This window comes from Corvus cornix, chromosome 9 (genome assembly GCF_000738735.6).
Source record: "Corvus cornix cornix isolate S_Up_H32 chromosome 9, ASM73873v5, whole genome shotgun sequence".
Classification (NCBI taxonomy): domain Eukaryota; kingdom Metazoa; phylum Chordata; class Aves; order Passeriformes; family Corvidae; genus Corvus; species Corvus cornix.
Genome location: NC_046339.1, coordinates 12,884,032 through 12,907,373, shown reverse-complemented (window position 1 = coordinate 12,907,373; position 23,342 = coordinate 12,884,032). Strand labels below are relative to the sequence as shown.

General features: G+C 38.7%; 1 protein-coding gene across 2 annotated transcripts; it reads left to right on the top strand.

Moving 5' to 3' along the window:
- Window positions 1-585: 585 nt before the first annotated feature.
- On the top strand, window positions 586-23,012 carry AGTR1 (angiotensin II receptor type 1). 2 transcript variants are annotated; one of them, XM_039557165.1, is made up of 3 exons: window positions 586-690; window positions 5,261-5,378; window positions 19,023-23,012. In XM_039557165.1, the coding sequence occupies exon 3, from the start codon at window positions 19,076-19,078 to the stop codon at window positions 20,153-20,155; it is 1,080 nt and encodes a 359-aa protein (XP_039413099.1). In that variant the 5' UTR covers window positions 586-690; window positions 5,261-5,378; window positions 19,023-19,075; the 3' UTR covers window positions 20,156-23,012. The 2 variants fall into 2 exon arrangements, with proteins under 2 accessions (XP_039413099.1, XP_039413100.1); XM_039557166.1 differs by lacking the exon at window positions 5,261-5,378.
- The last annotated feature ends 330 nt before the right edge of the window (window positions 23,013-23,342 follow it).

The window sequence follows — 23,342 nt, the reverse complement described above, 5'->3', positions numbered from 1 at the left end:
AAATCCCTCATATACAAAATCATTTCTTAAAATGACAGTGAGCAGTGACATGAAAAGTCCTCCTAGAACATGTATTCCAAGGGGTTTTCCTCTGTTTCCTCTCCCCTCTACTCCCAGATAATAAAGTTTGCCAGATTTATTATGGCAATTATACATTTAACTTCATTAGTGACGATCAGAACATTTCAGTTGTGGTCACTGGCGACCCGAGGGAGTCCTAGAGAAACTGGGAATGCCTGTACACCACTCGCGACCCCTTCCCCTGGAATGTGGGGGCAAAAGGAAGGAAGGGGGCCCCCCATGCTCATCCCTCGCCCCATCCCCGCAGCCCGCGCTGCGCTGGCGGCCGCACTTCCCGCAGCGATCCCAGCTCCCCGGGCTGGCTCTGCCCCGTCCTGCCCGGCATCCCGCGGGCACCCCGGCGCTGCCGGCCGGCTCCGCAGCCGCGGCGGGCGGGGACGGGCTGGGAAGGAGGGGAAGTGGGAGGGAGCCGGGTCAGAGGGGTCCGTCCCGGGAGATGGGTGGGGAGAGGCGGCGGGCGAGCGGGGCTGAGCCGCAACGCCCCTCGCTATAAACGGAGCGGCCGCGCACGGAGCTGGAGGAGCGGTGCGGCCGGCAAGGAGCGCTCCCGGAGCCCAGCCCAGCTCGGGGAGGTGCGCTGCGGGCTGAGCCACCCCCGCCCGGACCCAGGTAAGCGCGTCCCGGCCGGGCACCTTCGGCCAGGGACAGCCAGAGCGTTTGCGAGCGCGGCGCAGCCTCCTGCTGAATTTGTACTCGGCTTAGGCGGAGCTGGCACAGGAAGGCTCAGTCCCGCACGAAGCGCAGCCACTTAAACCCCTGCGCTCTGGCTTGCCCTGCGAGGCCCGCTCGCTAATCCCGCACCACATAATTATTTTAGAGAGGACTAAGTGCCCCGCAGACTCCCAGCCCTGCCGTGTGTGAGCTCTCGAGTCTTGTCAACAGTTTGCAGAGAAAGCAAAGGCACCCTTTGGCAGTAGGCACAGCCCTCGGAGCGGTAACTCCACCACACCGTCAAGGCTCATCCCAACATCCTACAAGAGGGAGCCCTGGCACCTCTGCTCAGGATCAGATGAGCAATTAGATTTTTATTGCTGTGCTAAACTCATGATAGAATTAATCAAGCACCAAAAGTGATGCTTATGATTTTTAAGAGTTGTGCAAACAGTTCAGTTTCTCAATCTAGCAGGCAATGTAACTTCCACCAGTTAGCAGCAAGTATTGGTTTAATCAAAAGTTTGTAGCATACAGCCTCCGTACCCAGATCTATCCTTTTTCTACAGAGCAAGAATTGGAGCGATCTACTTTTAGTAAAGTTAAAATGCCACCCTGCCTTTTTTTTTTTCCTTTTTTTTTTTTGCCTGGCCAGTTTCTAAACTTCTCTTGGACTCACACTGGACTAGAGTTCTTCAACAAGTTCAGATGAAGTCCTGTAATATATTTACTGTTCTTCCCTGCTCCATGCACTAAAACACTTAATGTTACCAGTTACATACAGGTACCAGCCCTATACTCTTCTAAGTCAACTGGTCTATCAGTAACTAAGTCAGATCATGATGTGTACAAGCAGTAAAATTGCAGTGTTCAGTTACACCTATTTCTGTATTTCTGGAAAACCCCTAGAATTAATGAGATATATGGCAATAAGGGACAGCAGGATTCTGCCCAGAGCATGCTACAGTTCACTGTGAATTTTCATCACTTCCAAAAGTAGCAGTACTCATTTTGATTGCGTTGTGCTGCATAGCATGGGACAAGGTAGTAAATGGGGTCAGTAAAATCACAGGAAGATGCAATAAAGGGGGATTTTTTGTATGGCAGAGGCTTCTTCTCTTGTCACTTGCATGAACCCACAGCGCTAACACGATTAGATTTTTGTCTGAATAGGAGGATTAAGTATGGCCTGAAGCAGGTAATTACCGTGATGATGTAGAGAGGCTTTTTTAGGTCTATTTTAGTGTCAGACAAATGTTTCATACTCCTGACTATGGCAGTCTGTTTTGCTTGTTGCCACTATAATCTTTTAAATTACAGCACCTTTCAAAAATATTAAGTGCCTACAAATTCAGCTTTTGCTCATGTATTAAGAGTATAAAATATATGCCTTTCCAGTAGGAACTTTTCCTCTCTACAACCTGAACTACATAGCAGAGAAAAATCAGTTGTGATTATTGGGTTCTTCCTAGTTTATGCTTTTGAACTGATAAAGCAAAGTGGTCCTGTACAATAAAGAGAAGTCACATTTATCATTCAATTTTAATATAGCTGGTTTCATTCTCCCCTTACTTTTGTCATAGTAATAGATGGAAACAGAGTTAATTTTCACACTGCAGGAAAGCAGAGGTGTGCCTATTTTCTACAGTATAAGGTGTCCTGCCTCCTGCTTCAAAACAGTACCTTCTTGAGTTGGACAGCCTTTGCAAACTGCTGCTAGAAGTTACTGGTTTAAAAGGCAGCAAATACCATCCTGAAATGCCAGTACCCACAGCACTGCAGAAGTGAGCAGAGTGCTGCCTTTAACTTTCAAATATCACAACTCAACAGCCTGCTTTTTACAGTCATCTTAGAACAAGAAGATGCATGATGGTATGATGGTATTTGTGTTTCCTGAATAATATTATCTTTAATTATATTAAATATTGGAAAATATATTTAATTTCACTATTTGTTGTACTATAAAAACAGAGGCAGATGCAGAATGTAAACATGGTGATTTATTTACACTTTCTAGAAATGTACAGACTGACATGGGAATAAGTGTCAGAGTTAATGCCTATTAAAAAAAATTCTATTTTGAATAATGGGCACTGACTGCATTTTTCTACTCCTAAGTTTTCTCCTCTGTGGTAATTTTATCCTCCATGTTTGTCAAAAGACCATATTTAGGTAGTTCTTTTCTCTGGCCTACTGTTGAGCACAGTAATTAATATGGTAATTTGAAGTTACATAAATTACAAACTCTCATTACACCGACCTAGTTAAAATCTTGTTTATGCAAAGGTATAGTGTTAGTTTAAAACACTTTAAGCAGCCACAAATTACTCCTATTTGCTCACTACCACTCTTTTTTCTCTGGAACTTCTTGCTTTTCAGAAGTTATTAGTCTCCCAGTAGTATTTATGAGCTCACCTGTGGCTATTGCTGCCCAAATTTTAGGAGTCTTAATCACACTCTAAGAAGCATCCAGTTGTCTGAGTGGTTGGCATGTATTTGTTCCCTGCACCTCAAGTATCCTATTCTACCTTGGTGACTTCATAGAAGGTCGTATTCAGTCTTGATGTGGATAGAGAATGTGGATATTTATGCATTACTTTAATCAAGTACTATGTCTGACTTACATGGTTAATCTTGTGCTTTTTTTTTTTTTTTTTGACTGAATTTAATGGTTATCTTCTAGGAGACTACCTCAATAAGAGGAAAGATCAACTAAAATTGAATTTAGATATGTTATATCTGAAGTTGAGTTGGGGAGATGGATTATCAATATTCATTGGCCTACAAATAAATCTGCTTGGGCTATACATGAGATGCATGAAGAAAAGGGGCCAAATGGCCAAGTCAGGAAGGGTGGTGGACAGCAAAGCAAAGTACTCCCCTCACCTATTTCTGATAGCAATGCTGGCAGCACAGCAACCACCATCTCTCTCCAGAAAGAGAAGCATAAACTTAGAATCTTTTCAGAGTTGCAAGCATGGTAAGATTGAGAGCTCACAGCTGGGAGGACTGGGTCAGGGCACAGCCACTACAGGCAGCCTGCTTGTATTGTAGGCTCTATTACTTGTTTAGCTAGATCTCTAGCCTTCGGGTAATCTTGGGTCAGTTTTCAAGCCTTATCTAGTTTACTGCTACTGTTTGTTCCTCCTGCCCTCAGCTGTACAACAATTCCATCAGAAATGCAGTGATACAGATACTGTGTTTTACTATGTGTTCCTCTCAAATATTAATTAAGAATTTTTCATTGTTCTTGGATAACAGTTCATATTTTTGGACAGTTAGTCCTAAAGGCGACTATGGTGTTTTTAAGAAGTCAGCCTCTGCATTTTAGGATCAGGTTTGAGAAGATAAAATGGCAGAATACTACTAAGAAACATTTTTAGAAATCTCATGGAATTCTGAAAACAGAATAAAAATTGTTGATTACTTTTGAAGAGAGAGGGAAATGGAGGAAAGCCTTACATCATTCTTTTCGCTATTGTAGGATTAGTTTCCACACCACCACCAGGAATAAAGGGGTTGATGTTGCTGGGAATTGAACCTCAGCTACTTAACCTGGATTTAACTTCGCATAAAAGTTAAAATTTTTGCATGTAAACACAAGGTGAGTTTAAGTGCATTGGACAGTTTGAGCAGGTGGCAGCCTAATGTACGCTTTGAGTTTCAAGATGTACAGAACTGATTCACGGGGCCGAAACACTGAGGCCTGAAGAACAGAAAGACTCCAGTGAAACTGTTTCAATGGAATTATGGCTGCGTATAATCACAGTAGCATTTTCTGTCTCTTCCTTCTGATCCCAAACACCCTTGCAGTGAAGAGCAAGCCAGTAATCTTGTGCTAATGACAGTATTTCTTTCAGTTCCCTTTCCATCAACAAATTTGTCTCTTAAGATCACTTTCACCAATAGACAGTCATTCTACACAGAGTGCTCATTCCATGTTCTGTACCGTTTTCTAAAATGTAGCCTTTGCCAACAAAAGAAAACAAAAAAACCCTAAAATTGCAAGATGTACCCTAGAAGAATCTTTGTCATTTTGGAACATCTTGAGGAATTTAACAAATTTGACAAACAAGGGGAGTTATGATACTCAACATTTTTTTACCTCAGCTGTAACAAACAAATGAAAAGAGGTTATCTTGAGTGTAAGTCCCAACAGCTGTGATTGCTTGAGACAAAGCACATATGAAATAGAATTGCTGGTCTAATAATTTTTGGTCCTATCTTCAGATAAATGATGGATTATACTAAAATTACTCTGAGCTTTCAAGTAAATTGCAGCAAAGGACAGGAAAATATCATGTTCCAAATGACATGCTGTTAGTATTCTCTGCTGTACCATCGTGTGAAAGAACTACAGATTTTGGCCTTTGGTCAGGTGTCTTTTACAGTTTTCATTCCATTTGTGTTTTGTTTGATAGCAAAACTGTCCAGGTATTCACTATATAACAAGGCTAGCTAGAATGCTTGGTTACTGTTTGTGGTGTTTATCTCCTTTTATTGTAGCTGAGTAGCATTTTTCTTGTAGGCACAGAAAACAGGTAATAACCGAAGACGGCCTCACAGCAGGAAAGTGAGATCAGATTGGCAATGCAGCAGTGAGTGGCATGATTGAAGACAAGACAAAAATCAGGTTGCAGCAAAAGGTAACTGGCAATATCTAAAGAAACTAGTACTGAATTTGGGCAAGGTCAATATTTAGACAGTATTTCACTGCTTGAGGTGAAAGCTATAATTAAATTTACAGCCAGAACAAAGAAGGATTTAACTAAACTCCTCATTTCAGCTAATTCACCTATTCCTTTCTTTACTTCTAGGTCATTCAACTTTGTGAGTTACTGATAGATCCTTGGGTAGTGGAATCTAATACTCAGTAGATGAAGTATAGGAACGGAAACAAAAATTAAAATTCAGTGGATTCCTGAATCCACTCAATTTTCTGAAAACAGAGAGGAGATACTGCAGAAGAGAGCTGTGCCTCAGCATTTCTAGCTTAGAGGGACACACGCAAATAAGTGAAACATTCCAGAAAACCACTGAACAGCTGTACTTTCATGATGGGGGGCTTACGCAAGGAGAAAAATGCAGAAGTTGACTTCTCTAAAAAATGTTCTGTTGGCAGTTGGCCTCCGTTTAACTCTGCCTTAGCATCAGCACAGCCTGGCCAGAGCCTTTGCTCAAAGCAAGCAGCACATGATGTACAAAGATGCAGCCTGAGCTTGTTTATTGAGAAACCATTCATGTCCTAAGTTGACAGGATGTATGTTGCCTTATCTTTTTCTTTGTAAACTCTCTATCGGTTTTTATCTTTTCTCCTTTCTCCAATTGTTCTTGTTGCCCAAGCCTAAATTTATACAATTTTACTCTATCCGCCTGCCCAGGGGAGTTAGTCTGCTACCATTGGAGTTGCTCGGGGTTTGTTTTCTCTGTCCTAAGGCTTTTTACTCAATGTACAACAGTCAGAAATGGAAAGCATGGGGCAAGAATCAACATATTGTCAAACTGGAACTCTAGCTGTGCTGTTAGACTTCTGTCTTTATTGTTTTCCTCTTGGTTTGGTATTAGCAGCTTACCATGATTAGACAATTACAGTTTTTCTTGAATCAGGTAAAAATATTTCTTTTCACATGGGCTTCCTAAAAAGCACTTCAAAGAGAAATGGTTCAAAAACATTTTGCCTTCAAATATATTTTACAATGCTGTTCCATGTTCTTAAACATGCCATGAAAGAAAGCGCCATGTCAGTAAAGGACAGCCATACACCCAAGGATGTGCACAGTAATTTTCCTAGCACTAAAGTGAGGCTCATGTGGCACCTCTGGGAGAGCACAGCACTACTCTTTCTGGACTTCTATGCAGTTTTGTTTGCTTGAGAACCAAGACTGCACGTCCTTGAGGATGCACTGATTCACAGTATCACAGATTAGCTCACTCCAGCTGTAACAGCTGCCTTTGTTTTGCTACCTCTGTGGCTGGTCCTCAGTATCCACAAGGAACAACTCAGGACAGCAAAGAGTTCAGCAATTAATTTTATTTTCAAAATACAGCAATAAATCTTACTTTGGGGGGAAAAAAAAACCAACAGGAAACAAGCTGTACAAATTTGGCAGAACATCTATTTTGGGATCATTCTATTAAGTGTGCCGCCTTCCAGACAAAGAGCTAAGGATCATAGTAACTTGTTTTTCCATGGGTGTTAATACCTTTCACACTGACATGGATTACGGTGTCTATGTTTGACCTTTCCTTCTCTTTGATTAACCCCTTAGAAACTCACTAGTTCAATTGACTCATACATTCTCAAATTTTCTTCTAGTCCTCATAATGATCTGCCCTTAACAGGAGTTTTGTGCAACTGAAAGCACAATTGGGCCTCTATGCTCTCAGTGTTATACCTACCAACAGTTACAATGATACTAACTTCTCTTGGGCTTAGCTGCATTACCATTTTAAAAGATTTTTTTTGTCTGAATAAACTCTTGTACTTTGCCAGTTACTCATACTGTTTTCTTTCCTTTCTGCCTTTGGTTCCCTTTTTCTGACCCTAATGAGCGATTCATTAAGAAGCCTCCATGCTGATCTTTTGCTTTTAATCTTTTAACTTTTCCCTCCAGGCTGTTCCTAACATTCTCATTTAGGGAAGAAAAGTCTTTTCTGAGGGGTATTGCCGTTGTGTGATATTTTCCCACTGTAAGGATGTCTAAATTAATTATGTAATAAGAAAAGTAATCAAGTGTCTCAGTCAGACACAGTGAACCAAATCCTATTACAGATTGCTGAATTACAAGACAAAGCTTCCTCTGAACTAAGGTGTTGAAATCTAACTTCCATTTCCTTGCACAGAAATCCACAATACATTGCCTTTGCTTCCTCAGTAAGACAAACGCTGTTTTTCAGCAGGAAGGCAAAAGAAATAAAAAGTGTTCAATGCAAGGTTTGCTTTCCTCAGAGCCGTAGCACTGACTAGTGGGAAGTTACATGGAAATCACTAGCCATCGTATTGGATATGTAGTGCTAAAGCTTCCACGTTAGCTGGTTTAGTTATCATGACAGACACTTCAGTGATACTGGTTTGTCTATGTTCACATAGAAATGCTGCATCTGCACATGTGTTTGTGTTTCAGTTCATGACTTCATTACTCAAAGCAAAAGATTCTGTTACTTTAGCCACATTGGTGAAAGGTAACATGAATGGGATTTATCAGAGGGTTTTAGAGAGGGAAAGCCTTTTTAGGTAACAATATGCAACATGAGCTACTCTCAGTCCATTCAACTAATTTCCATTGGATTAGAAAGTGGAACACCTCTGTATGAAGGAGGTCTCTCCATTTCTGGAGTAGAAGCAGAGAATTTTAAGTGTTTCTTTTCTCTCTCCTGCTTTTGACAGATTAGCCATCAATGCAGATGAAGATAATTGCTCTTCACAATGCATTTCTAAAGCTTGTTATTCATTAACTTACATTTGCCTTTTATATTTAGGGGGGAAGCAGGGGGGTTGGGTGGGGAGTGGGATGTAAAAATAATAAGCCCATCCTGCAGAAAGGACTACATATTGAGCCTGTTAAACTCATAGGCACATCATAGCCCCAGCCTGGTGATTTAGCTCAATGGCAGAAAAATGTTCCTTTGAGGATTAACGTACAGGTAAGGCTTCAACACACATCAGAATGTTGCCATGCACATCAAGACGTTACTGGTTTTTTTTAGAACTTGAAGCAAATCTCTATATGCTCTCTGGTGGCACCTTTCTTACTGTTTTACAGGAAAGTACAGAAAGGCAGTTCCTTGTACCAGAAAAGTAGAAGTAAAGTTATTTTGCAGAGTTCGCTGCTGATCACATTATTATGTCACCTTTAACCAAGGAAAGTTGTTCAGGAGTGCAAATAAACTGCAAACATAATGTTCATTTTTGCCTCTGTGTCTTCTGGCTTAGCAGAAAAGTTACACAACTCTGGGAGAGGGGCAAATGACACTGTGATCTCTGAATAAAATAAACTACCTGGACAACGCAAGAAAGCCTCTATTTGGACTAACTGGAAGTTCCACAAAGAAGTGCTATCACCTCCCAACTTTATCTACAAAATTATTAGCTGTGTCCCCTACCCTTCTTCCTAGAAACATCCTTGCCTAGAGGGAGCAACAGAAACCTAATTAAAACATTATTTTTGTTACATTTATACTAGTAACACCACTGATTGAGTTGTGTCTTTCACAGTAAAGCTGTAAGCCAGAAAAAGACCAAAGACCAAGAAAAATCCTTTTCTCCCAGAAGTAGGGGATTTGGTTCATGAGAAAACAATTCAAGTTTTGGCTTTTCCATTCCATTTTCTGTCGTAATCTCTGCCAGCAGCAGCAAACGTTCTGACAATGATTGCATATTGCTGTGAGAATGCCACTCATGCAGTAACCATTTTATAGCATTATTATTTCTAATTTAGATGCATTAAATACCTTTTTATGGTAAATTATTAACGGCCACTACTATAACCAAGAGCTTAAACTTACGTAAATCTCACCTGTTTTTACCTAGAGGCTGGTAAGCAAGCTCTGTCTTGCAATTATAGCAGTTTGTGGAAGCAGCCTTTGTTCCCCACAAAAGGGCACTCTCCTGGTGATACTTCCCTTCTGCTGGACCAGTGCAACCACTGACTAAGACTAAGATCTGGACAATGAAACTTAAAAACTTTCAGTGTTGGCTGCATTCCAGCTAACATTCCTTCCAGCAAGAATAGGAGTGATCAGAGACCAGTGACACTCAAAACAGCACATAAAATGTATTGTAACCCTTTATTAAGCTCTACTTGCTTGAAATCACAGTAATATAATAGCATTTCTCCTACAAGTTGGGCAAGAAGAACAGTTGTTACTATTTTTTGCATGTTGAAGAAGGAACCCTCAAGCTTCAGTGAAGAGGGCCATATAACCTTAAGGACAGATTCATAAATATCCAGTAATATCCAGAAATGTCCAGTAAGCCAGTTGTGCTTTATAAATGATCTGAAAGGAGGTGAGATACCCCATTCATTGTACCTGATCTCTGCTATTACAGCTGGCCATGATAAGGTGTGCTGAAACCAGTGCTTTTTATTTCAGTAAGGTTTTTTTCTTTCTTACCTCTCCACAGCACTTTTAATATGACTGAAATACAAATCTGGGTCAAGGCCAGAATTAATGTAAATTCCCTTACTTCTCAGATTGGAAGAGTTCACAATAGAATCTTATGGTGCATTACACATGGAAGCAATGGAGAAGTTTCACGTGTGGGGTTAGGTATCCAGAAGCTACATTTGTGTAGGGTGTGCCATGCAATGTAATTAAAAAAACAAAACAAACAAAAAAAACTTTAAAACTTCTTATTCCATGGAACTAAGCTACCAGGAGAGAAACCTAAAATTCATCAAATGATTTCATTCACATTTTACAAACCTGAATTCGATTTCTGTCTTTTATTAAAAACAATCACATGGGGCACACTATATTTTATATAGGCAATTCCAACTGCAATAAAGGAAATGTGTTAATTCATTCCTTTACTATCACTCAGAGAAAGTAACCATGCAGCATGTAACCTTTCACAGCTCAAACTAATCTCATTTTTATTCGTTCTGGGACTTGATGGCTTAATTCTTGTTAACTATTGAATCTTTCATGTATTTCCAAATACCCAAAAGATACTTCATAACCAGGCATCAAATTTGAAGTTAAAAACTTGCAGTAAGATATGTATTCATACTAAAATAGCACATTGTGCTGCTCTTCAAAAAACTTTTCATGTCAGTGCTGAAAACCCTAGAAATTCTAGTCCTACCTTGTTCTGAAATACTTTGTCTTTCATTTACTTTCATCTAATGTGCTGTAAATGACATTGTTAGCAGTATGAGGAGGTGACATGATCTTTAGAAGCAGACATGTGGTTGGCCTGCTGATTATTGATCATTTTTTTCTCCCAGAAGGGTACCAATCTTCCTTTTTGGTAAAGCTAATGGCCAGAGCAGAGGTGCAAAGACCCATGCTGGATTGATGATGGTAGTTAATGCACTCATTTCAAAGTCTTAATATGCATGTGTCTTCAGCCTCTACTAGAGGAAGAGACAATCCTTTACAATGTGTTATAAACAAGAGCAGTGACTGCCTCTTGCTATAACAACTAATTTGGCTATAGGTTTAATAATCTAGATAAGGAAAAGATGATATTCATTTCTGTCAAGGCAGACCAACCAAGGTGATAGGACTCAGTGAGATTCCCCTTTCAAACATCTTTTCTGAAGCTTAGCATTGTGATGTTTAGTTTCAGAAGTACTGAAACAGAACTATTAATCTAGAAATATATTTTACTTTGTTTAATTATCTTTTCAGTTTTAAGTTACTGCTCTGGGGATAATTTCATATTCATATCTCTTAAGGATATATAATACCTAAGACATATTAAACACCAGAGAGTTTGCAACACATTTGCGCAGCCTTGGTCAAAGAAAGAAAACAGATTGCTCTGATGGATAAATGGGAAGAAAGAGACAAGAAAACTAGATAGAAAAGTCTAAAATATCTGGTACACTGTCAAGCTAGAGCCAGCAGTGTCTAAAACCACCACCCCACTGATCTTCCACAAGGGATTAAACACACTGAATGTTGACAGTGGTTAATCTTTCAGTGTTTTGGAATCAATTTCTACATGGATTGAACCCAAGAATATTTTCCTTACTCTTAACAGCAGAGAAAACAAAATTATGTGTGTGTAAGAGGAAATCAATGTTTACTTTGAAACTTAAATCTAAAGAATCCTAAAAATGAAACCTATAAACTGAGAGAATTAGACTTACCCTCAACTGAAAGACTTTTAGCTAACTCTAATGAGTTCCCTGTTGATCTGTCAGTCAACAAATTTTGTACAAAAAAATACCCATAATCTTTGCTATGGTAGCATTCACTAAACCACTAAGTTCTGGTGAGGTTGAGAAACTCTAGTGAAGTTGAGCAATCCTTTTTTGGCATTAACATCTACAAGTAAAATTTTATAGAATCAGGGCTTCCCAGATTCTGGGGAAAAAAAACACGTACACAAGTTGGGAATTGGTATAATTAGCTGTGTCCAAAGAGCAAAGTAGTAGGAAGAGATACTCCAATGTTTCTGGGCTCTGTGAGTACTGTGAGAGTACATGCAAAAAATAGCCCAAACTTTCCCTGCTACTGCAACTGCTCTCATTATAACTGGCATTATTACACTGTAGACTGCTAAAAAGAGCAGAAAAATTGTCACATCTTACATTGTAGTATATTAGCATTTAATGTCCAAAAAATATACTTGAAAGATTTTATTCATCACTCCACAGCCCTATAAATTAGTGTTTAGAAATGGCCTTTCTCTTACGCCAATTTTTGCCACATCAATTTCTAACAAAGTGTTAAAATAATGGATTAGATTGCTTTATTCTTTATTTTAACTCAAGCCAACTGCTTGCTGCTTTTCTGTCTTTATACATCACTTCTATTCTCTCTAAATGCTCCTATTTTTAGCAGCTTAGAGATATAAACATTGTATGCTTGTACCCAAACATCCCTTAAGTGCACAGAGATACACTGACACTGTATAACCCGTTGGACATAAATACAGGACAAGATACTGATTAGTCCAACTCATCTGGCATAGGACAGTATAGTTTATGTCATTTTTTTGGTTCTAGTTTGCTCATCTACTATTTTCAATAAAATAAATGTCATCGTAACACTAACAACCCTTCTGCTCCATCTGAATTAAAAGCTGCTTGCCCTTACCAGCATTAGGAAACTATTTAGGTTAACATGTAATTTGACACAGAATAACACCATCGTGCACTGACACTGTCCAAAGAGGTAATGACAAACCCAAGTATATTAGTAATAGTGGGGGTTAGTAGTGGTGTAAAAAGTGTTACATATGCTTCTATTTTCAAATTATTACATTTCTTACAATTCATGAAGTATATACATTATTTGGATAACACTGTGTAGGCTTGTGTTTACCTTTCAACTTCTAAAAGTCCCTTAAGTTGCTTTAAAAAAAAAAAAAAAAAGAGTACTTTGAAGTGTCATTTTCAACAGTAAAAATATCTTCCTTCAAAATTGGCTGATATTTGGAAAAAGAGCTGTATGATTAACAACATGTCTAGCTAGTTCTAAAATAACCTTAGTTGAATGAGAAGGTGTCGCTGTTTTTCCATCTGCATTGCTAAAGTGAAGTTTCTTTGAAAATATTCTTCTTAATTTGGATCACAGAGAGTTTATGTTGCATATGTCTCTGAAAAAATAAAATATCGAGATCTTATTCTAAGACTTAAAAGTTCAAGAATTAGACTGAAAGTTAGCAAAACTAGTAATGTGCCAGAATACAGGAAATTAGATAGAAGCTAGTAGATGCTAAAATAAAGTGAAAATAATTACCTCAGGTACATTAAATTTAAATAAGTACAGGAATACAAGGATATGTATTTTATTTAAGATGAAAATGTAAGGCAATCTTGAACAAAGGGGATATTTTGAAAAGTGGTGGCACTTGAGTATAAAACATAGCAAGTCTCTTATTTTAAAGTGGGAAATACAGACCTCTAGTGGTCAAAATCTATATTATATGAGCTAAACTTCAAAGCAATTTAAATGTCACTGTTTAACTGTGTTACTTACTTTTGCGTTTTCCTCCCCCATAATCATTCAAAAATCACACACACCCCCAATTCCACTGTTCAGACATTCCACAATTTTTCCCAGAGGAAAAAAGCCCCTTCATCTGTCCTTTTCCACATAAATTTTATAACCGAAACAGTACTTGAAAGATACTTGGGAAGTGAAGAGAAAATTAATGAGAGTAGTCCATGAGAACAAACAGAAGAGAGATGTTAATTCTTCTCAGAATAAACTATAAAGCCATCCTGCAGAAGGACAGACTCTTTTGAAGTGTGCCAGAGGAAATAAATACAGAGAAGTTCTTACAGAGAAGGTCAGAGTACATAAACAGATCAAATTTGCAAGGTAACAGGAACTGTTCTGGTAGCACAAAAAAAGTAATAATAAATTTAGGTTTTGATGTTATAGAGAACCAGATCCTAAAAGGATCATGGGCAGTTTGTTTTCCAGCTATCTAGAGCCAGCACAAGTGAAGCAGACAAGCTTGAGCTCTTGCAAGGGGAAGGCACAAAGAATCCACATATATAGGTTAGACCATTAAAAAGATACATACTGTTAAATAAATAAAGCAAACTTCACAAAATTAACAGCAATTCCAACAGACTGGCAGTTGCCTCAGTTGCACAGTTGTTAAAAGAAAATTCAAAGGCAAGTACAAGGTCCTGCAAGTTCTGTTTGTTCTGATGTCAGACCACCTCCTGATCCAAAATTGCAGAGCAATGGCCAGCTTGACAGCTGCTAACACAGGTCTGCTGAGGTTTGTTTTCTGTTCTTGGTGTTTGTGAGCTGATGTGCAGACAGTGTCTCGTGCTGTACTACCTATCACAGTTTCTCTTCAGTAATATTTTGATTTATTGACATTTAATGCCAACCTCTGTGGAAGGTGGTAGCGGTGATGACAAGAGCCCACTGTAATGCTGCCACAGTTTGAATTATATACCCTTGTTTGTAGTTCTCTTTCCCTTCACAATTCATCTATCAACTCTGGTTTAGAGATATTTAGGAAAGCCATAAGTGGGAAATACAGACTGTTAGAACTAGCAGAAGAAATAAGAGCTAGGAGAAAGGTAAATCTACAGCTTCACAATGATACTGCTGAGGAACTCCAGGAACGTGGAGAAGATGCCGTAGTGTGTGTATGAAATAGAAGTAGCTCTATTCACTAAGGCCATGAGAATAGAAAGGGTTACTCTGCTGGGCAGAAAAAAAACCTTAAAAGCCTGTGCAATAAAGCATGTGTAAGTGTCATTACTTCTCAGCGGTTAGAATAAATTAGGAAAAGGGGGGACTAAACTCTTAAGATAAAGGAAAGTTTATTCCACCAGAAAGAAAGAAACATAGCTAATATACTGAACCTATTGTTCCAAACATTTTTCATTCTCTTTTCTCCCTCTGCAATAATTTTATATAAAAATAGAATGCAGCATCCTCTTAAACATAGAAATATCTTCTCATATGTAAGAAAAGCAAATAACCCGCCTACTGTCAGAAGAAGGGAAGTGCACATTATCTAATGGTAAGGTGGCTGAGCTGTGGCAGGGTTGGTCAGCCTGCATTTATTTAGTCTTTGTCAAAGCAAATATTAAGTACATTTTTGTTCAAAATCTGACTTGTGACACCTGCTTTCCTATTTATAGCAGATGAAGTTTTCACAGAAAGCCACAGCCAGTGCTATCTTATCTTTCAGTAGGCAAAGTGCTGTTTACTTTGCATGAGCCCAGCATTTGTTGTTTCCACAGGCAGTTTAATTAGGAGGCATGTTCACCCAACAGAAGCAATGAATGCAGTGGTAAATAATAGTTGGTAGACCAGTCTGAAGCATTTCATTATCAGTGACTCATTGTAATCATTGTAATTAAAAAAGATAAAAGGTCAAACAGGACAGTACCTCAGAACAGGAGTTTGCTGCTCACCAGATAATTTGTTTGCCATTCACAGTCACATCAATTCAGTCCTCTTAGAAAAAGCTCCTTTTGTATCAGCCTTAAAATGATCCAATTATCATTATGTTAACACAGGTCATTTGAGATGCTTTACATGGAATTATCCATGTGCACAACTTCAATATGTGCATTTAACTGGACAGTGGTTTAACCCGCTGTGTTGAATTCTGGCAGCATAGAGCTGTACCAGCCATCTATTTCTTTAACACTTTAAAAGAATCTGCAGTTCCTCCTGTGTAGAAGTATCTACTTTGCATAAATGCATACAGCCATGATCCTGGGACAAGCAGAGGAACTGTGGCAAGTGAGAATAACAGGAAGAAATGACAGTGGGATGGAAAAGAAATCATTGCCTGTAAGGAATTCACTTTGCCATGGTGGCCCTCTCTCACTACTCAGCACAGCCATGGGCCCATGCCTTCCAAAACAAATTACCTTCTCCAATACTGAAGCTTTTCCTAATGCTCTGAAGTTACAGTTGTGCTCAAGGAAGCAGATCCACCTAAGGCTAGCTCTGAAACTTTAGAATTTTCAGGAAATTTTAAAATTCCATTTGGGATTAGCAGTACCTTCCTTACTGTGCTTCAAATGTACAGCTCCTATGAGGTTCATTCTCACAGCAACATTCAGACTGTTTTCAGATACACAGATGGCAATCCATATGCATTTACCCAAAAGCAACCACATTACATATTTCTGCTTCCTTTTCATTTACTGAAAATATTGATGGATTTATTTTATTTATTGACTGTAATTGCTTAGTATAATTTAAAACTGATAGCCTATCAGACACATCATTTGCACAATTCCACTGACTTCAGTGTTACAACAAAACATTTAACTCCAGAAGGATTACACATTCTTACAGAGGTAGATTGAGGTATAATATTATTTCTTGACAAAATTCTTGATGCTTCATGAGAATTGGTCTGCCTTTTTTATTTCCCAAGCACTCCAGAATATGCTTAGGGAATTCAATACCTTAGAGTGCCAGACAAGTTTCCCAACTCAATTATTTTTTTGTTCATTTTAACATATTTCTGAAATGTAATAGAATCACTGTTACTCTTTCTTGAGAGAACAAATGCTATTAATTAGCATCAACTAAAGCTGCTACTGACATGAAACAGTACAGGTCACCATGTGGGTAGAAAAGGGAAATTGGAGGCAAAACAACACAACACACTACATTGAAGGGGTGTGTGAAGAGACCATGAGAAAATTGCCTTGGCATCTACCATGGCACAGAATCAGCCCCATCAAACAGGGAATATTCACCCTCAGCTGCATTTGCCTTAGACACTAAATCTGTCACTCAGTACACACAGAGCCAAATAGTGCCAGGGACTGGTAAATCTTGTCACTGAGAAAGGTCTTGCCCAGCCTTAACTGGGCCTGATTGTGGTTATCACCCATTGAACTTGCCCAGGTGATCTCCGGAGCAGAAGCTTCACTACAGTTGCTTACTGCAAAGTTCTGGGCTGTAATTTTAGTGGGTTTATAAGGGAGCAAACATTAAAACTGACCACACAACACCAGCATGTAGCTGGGACAGGGTAAACATTGCCAGACCTTGATGTTGTAGAACATATCAGTTACTGTCAAAGTTACTTTCATAACCGAGGGATGAGATAAGAGGACTAATCTTGAAATCTTTTTATTGTGGTTTCCCTGTCCCAGGGATAGGCTGACCTTCCACAGAGCCAAACACCTTGTATTTGAGATTTGGCACAGTTTGAAAGCCAAGTTTTGCTCAGGATGTACTAGAGTGCCACATTCAGAATGGCGAACCTTTCTTTGTGTTATCTCTATTGCTTGACTTTTTAATTTCTTAAACATGGCAAAAATAGCTGCTGTCATTTTGAGACATTTATACCAACTGAAGCAACAATTCACAGAATGAATGGAAGAGTGGGAAGTGTTGCATGGCATGTCTTGACAAAGGGTCTATTAGTTGCATTTTACTAGATATTCTAAACTTGATAGAATTATCAAGAACCTAAATCTTGAAATTACCCTGCTAGCTTTGTAGAAATGAATCAGGCTATTAATGCAAACATATGCTAGAACATGAGCTAAGATAGAGAAATAACGGAGAGCCTAAGGGTGACCTTGCTCACAAGATGCTGCCTGCAGCCCATATTCTGGGTTCAGCTCCTGGCTGCACTTCAGATTTCCTGTGTGGGCTTTGCTGAAACAAATCTGTGCCTCACTTCCCTATTAAAACACAATCCATTTGTAATAAGATTTATCTTCCAACAAAAGCAAGTCAAACACTAAACTCAGTGGCATTCCACACTAACAGGAACATCAGTGCTGAACCACTCAAATAACAAGCATCTGTACACGTCTGTAACAACATAGCTGGTGTGTCTGTAATGATGGGCATCTCTGCTTTCTGAATGCATCTGTACTGCCCAGGGTCTTACATTTATAAAGGATTTCTTTGCTGTTTGGGGTTTGCTCTGTTTTGTTTTTGAAGCCAAAGTATTTCAGTTAATCTTTGTTTTAAGAAGCACAAGTTGGGTTTGGCTTACAGCTGTCAGGATCCTGCAAAGAGCAATAAACACTACTGTGCAATAGTAACTATCAAATTTTTTTTTTTTTTTTAATATCCAATATTTTTCAGGGAAGACTATCTGTTTGTAGACTCGGGAAAGTAACTAGCATCACAGGCACTTAACACTGTATTACCTGCTTTCTAAAGTCATTAGCCATTAATGAGGAAATGATTCTTGTAGAACACACAGTCCCTGGCAAACCAAGCACGTGCCCTGTAAAAGGAGATTTCATATCCTTGCTGTACACTTACTATGGTCCAGAAATACAGCTTCAACTCTTGGATACATAAATTTTGTCAGCAACAGGAAAAATAGTATGTTCCCCCTTGCACCCTTCTTAAACTCTTTGTACAGTTATTAATGAGCAACAGATCAGGACATATCTGAATTTTCAGATTCTTTTTCCCTCACTAGTAGTTAAATACCATAGTTCCAAGCCAGATGGGGAGCTAAGTAAACGATGAATATTTAAGGTATTTTTGGTACAACGGAATACTAGGTTGTGTGTTTTCATCTCTCTCTGTGATGTAAAAAATTGTCTCAAAGAATTAAGCTCAATGTATAGATAAAAATTTCTAGTGATTCATCTCAGAGATAAAAATGAGTACCTAATCTAAAGTCACTTATTTTCTTAATTCATTGCAGTTTGTATTTACATAATTAATTAGTATTCAGAGTGCTTAAGTTTAGTTTCTGAGATATCTGAATAACTTAGCTCATTATATGTGTCACCTATTTATGGAAAGAAAATAATTTAAAGACTCCCCTGAATTTATAGTTATCTACTATTTTCAGTCTCTCTTATTATTTTTGACATATGTTCACTAACCAGTTTTATTTTAAATTAGAACTTTGTTAATTGAAAGAGGTTTTTTAGATTTCATTTATGTTAAAAGAATCTAAAAATGTTCAGCCAACTCCTAACATTCTTACCTCTATTTTACTCTGCAAAGTCTGTATTAAAATGGGAATTGGTTGATAAAACATTTAAAGATGGCTTATTTTAAAATTCAAAGACATTGACACATTGACCACATTAGCCTTGAAAAAAACTTGACATTTAGTTGAGAATTTTTAAAACTTAAATCCCTATCACAAATACTGTTTTCTTCCTCTTTTCCCTTCCTAGGTGTGAGCTTCATATTTTCTCCCTGAAACTACAGTGTAGCTGAAGAGTTCAAGATGATTCCAAATTACTCTTCTGAAGAAACTGTTAAACGAATCCATGTTGACTGTCCCGTTTCAGGAAGGCACAGCTACATCTACATTATGGTTCCAACCGTTTACAGCATCATCTTTATCATAGGCATATTCGGGAACAGCCTGGTTGTTATTGTCATTTACTGCTACATGAAACTAAAAACAGTAGCCAGCATCTTTCTTCTCAACCTGGCACTGGCTGACTTGTGCTTTTTGATAACTCTGCCCCTCTGGGCAGCCTACACAGCCATGGAGTACCAGTGGCCTTTTGGCAACTGTTTGTGCAAGTTGGCATCGGCGGGGATAAGTTTCAACCTCTACGCCAGCGTGTTCCTGCTCACGTGCCTCAGCATCGACCGCTACCTGGCCATCGTGCACCCGGTGCAGTCGCGGATCCGCCGGACCATGTTTGTAGCCCGAATAACCTGCGTTGCCATCTGGCTTCTCGCCGGCGTGGCCAGCTTGCCCGTCATCATTCACCGCAACATCTTCTTTGCTGAGAACTTGAACATGACAGTCTGTGGGTTTCGCTATGAAAGCAATAACACGACGCTCCGGGTTGGATTAGGTTTATCCAAAAATCTGCTGGGCTTTTTAATTCCTTTTCTGATCATATTAACAAGCTACACCTTAATTTGGAAGACTCTGAAGAAGGCGTATCAAATCCAAAAAAATAAGACTCGAAATGATGATATTTTTAAGATGATTGTGGCAATAGTATTTTTCTTCTTCTTTTCCTGGATTCCTCATCAAGTGTTCACTTTTCTGGATGTGTTGATTCAATTACATGTAATAACAGACTGCAAAATCACCGATATTGTAGATACGGCTATGCCCTTCACCATTTGTATCGCTTACTTTAACAACTGTCTGAATCCTTTTTTCTATGTTTTCTTTGGAAAAAACTTTAAAAAATACTTCCTTCAGCTAATAAAATACATCCCACCGAATGTCAGTGCACATCCAAGCCTAACAACCAAAATGAGCTCCCTGTCCTATCGGCCACCAGAAAATATCTGCTTGCACACTAAAAAGACTGCTGGGCCTTTCAACACCGATTGAGGCATTTCGCAAAGTTCTTCTTTTGAACAACCTTGTGTGCAAAGCAGCAAGAACAAGATTCATCTGCAGTCCTGAACACCACAGCTCATTACAGCAACCCTGGATCATCTCAGAGAAATCATACTGTGAAGAGTCAGCAGTGGCCTTTCACCTTACATTGTAAAGAGGGCTGCTTGGTTTTAATTTTGTTTTTCTTTACTAAAAGCGGTGTAAGTGTTGGACAGGTGTGTCAGAGTTCCTGCCAGCATCCTGCCGTTTGCTTGGAGCTATGAAAGAAGAGGAGGCAAAACTCCTAACTTACATTCACAGGTGTTTTAAAAGGAAAAGCTTGTATAAATTACATGTAATACGAAGAACATAATTTGCATATATGTGAGCTTTTCTGTTGAAGGAGTGGAGCTTTGTTGCTTGTTTTGTTGGTGTTTTTCTTAATTACATAAATGTCCTATAATCATATTTATAATATATTTTCAAATATATGCTATATATAGAGGCCAAATTTTAAACTCAAATGGAAATTTAAGGTCCTTGAAATTGGTCTTATTCTGATTTATGCTACTATTTTTTTTAATGGCAACTTTTTCATAATAATATATGCAATAAAATGCAGATTTATTTATTAAATATAGAATAAATATATTTTTAGATTTATATTCCTACTCATACATTTCAAACATTGCTTCAGAAATGTACATTTATATCCCAGTGGGTATTTTTATAGTAGTTTAAAAAAATAACTATATATGTGGACACAAAAATGGGGTTTACTCAGTTTACTCATGATAAGCCACCCTGACTTTGAAGAACTTTACATACAGAGGGAGTTGACTCCATGCTTTGTATGACTAAAAGTAAAATTCTGTATTTGAAAACATGAGTTCTGGGAAAGAGGTGATCAGAAAACTTCGAACTATTTTTCATAATAACCAGGGCACTCGGTGAGAGAAGTTACCAACTAATCAAATCTTAGTTTTTCAAATTGCTGCACATTTAGTAAACTCATGAACTGATAAGCAAAATTGTGACAATGCTCATGTATCAGTTTAACTAATAATACTTTTAGTCCCATCACGAAACCTCCAAGATCAAACTTTACTCTTGGCTTCTACGGAATTTCTCTCCATTTATATAAAACTATGCCCAGCGTATTTGCTCCCTGTAGAACATTTTTTTTTTATTTATATGGAACAAATTCAGATTTATACTAGCATAAATCAGAACTAAAGTCTGGCTCAAACTCTCAGTACAAATGAAGGGGAAAGGTGATAAGCCCAGTAAGAAGTTTCCACTAATGATATCCTCATATGTATCCTTTTTACCTCAAATAATGAGCTTCAGATAATATTTATTCTTGATTCACACCCATTTATTGTCCTCAAAGATAAATGAGTTCATAAATACTTTTTGACATTACAAAACTTAAGAAAAAATCCAAAACTCTACATATATCCTGTAGACAATTACATGACCCTTCAGATAAAGATACCTTGCAGTATCTTTAATCTCCAAAATTTTACATCTAATGTGGCTTTGTCTCAAGTAGTGAGTGGTTGGTTTATCCATATCTTCTGATGATCAAAATCAAAACACAACAAAAAAGTTATTTTGGTAGTTTAGTACTTTTTAAGGAGAAAATGGGACAACCAGGTCTAGGAATCTTCCTACTCTTTCATTCACTTATTTTAAGGAAAGTTTTTTTCAGTTTTGCCTTTGTTCTTCCAGCTGCAAAATGGGAGCAATGTCTATTCATACCTGTCACAAGGCACTGTGAGGAGTCACAATTTCTAAAGCTGTATGTTAAAAAAAAGCTCTCCTTCATTAAAATTTTAAGTTATTTTAAGTGCAAGCTAGTATCTCAACATTTGAGGCCTAAATGTCATTTAGCTATGCCATTTAAAGACAAATTTAAATTCTTATACTGAATACTTTGTATTTAGCTTGTATCCTTACATGTGAGACAGCCATTTGCTTAAATTGAACGCGGCAATAACCCCACACATTATCAATAGTGCCCAGAACAGGACCAGCACCCCAGCACTCTGTAAGCTGGCAAAAGACCAGCAGAGATTGCCATTTATCTGTATATTTTATTCATGGACACACGTGCACATGCTGAACAGCATCAGGAGCTTCCCCCGGCAGAAGCATCTCTGTTCAGCCAAAATTCAGTGTGCTGTGTTTGCCACCTGCTGGATGAAGCCACAAATTTGCTTACATCTCAAAAGTTGTCACAGGAAAAAACAGCAACATTTCCCTGCCACCTGATGGATCTGAAGATCCTCACCTGTGGCAAAACTCCTATATAAATAAAATACAAACTTGTTCATCTGGGACACCATTAACTTCCTTGACGGGGTCTAAGCAAGCATTGCCTCATCACCTGCTCATCCTTTTTGAAACCCAGTGTCCCCAGTCGCCATAATAGGGAGCTGATTTGCAAAACATTGATTGCATTCCTACAAGAGCTGTCTCAAAGAGAGGACATAAAAATCAAAGCCATTGATTATTGATCTTGATCATTTCATGCCAGATCCCGCATTTTTAAGAGGCTGTGTATCCTAGGCTACCAGTGCCACCTGCGCCTACCTGTGCCATGTGAAAAAGCAGGAGCATGCACATTCAGCTCTGTTACTGAAGGAAAGGTAGGAAGGGATTGCAGCTGGTGTGCTCTGAGGGCAACACTGACCTTGAATCGATAGCAAAGAAAGTGGAAGGCAAAGCTGCTGTTAAATAATGCTGGGAAATTTTTGTTCTGCTTAGGAGTAGGAAAACAATCATCAGCTGCTGAATATGCTAGCTCCTTAAAAGAAAAAAAAAAAAAAAAAAAAAAAACCAAAAAAACAAAAAACCCAGCAAATCAGCAGATACTGAAGAGAATCTAGAGATAAAACTCTCCAGCAACTCTAACTGGGTAGCAGCAGAAAGCAAACTCTTGGAGCACAGAGTTACTGTCTACAACCAAATCCTGCCGTTTCACAACATCCCAAGCTGACAGCTAAGGGAAGAGCCCACAGGACAGACACCCATGACACTTCAATCATGTATCTGCAACTAAGGCAGGTGCTGAGAAAGGTTATTGCTGATCCTTATGCACCCCTGCCCACCTATGGGCTGGAGACCTGTGCGTGGGGCAGGCAGAGGTGAGACAGAGGGGACGGTCTGGCCTTTGCTGGGGACCCTTGGCCGT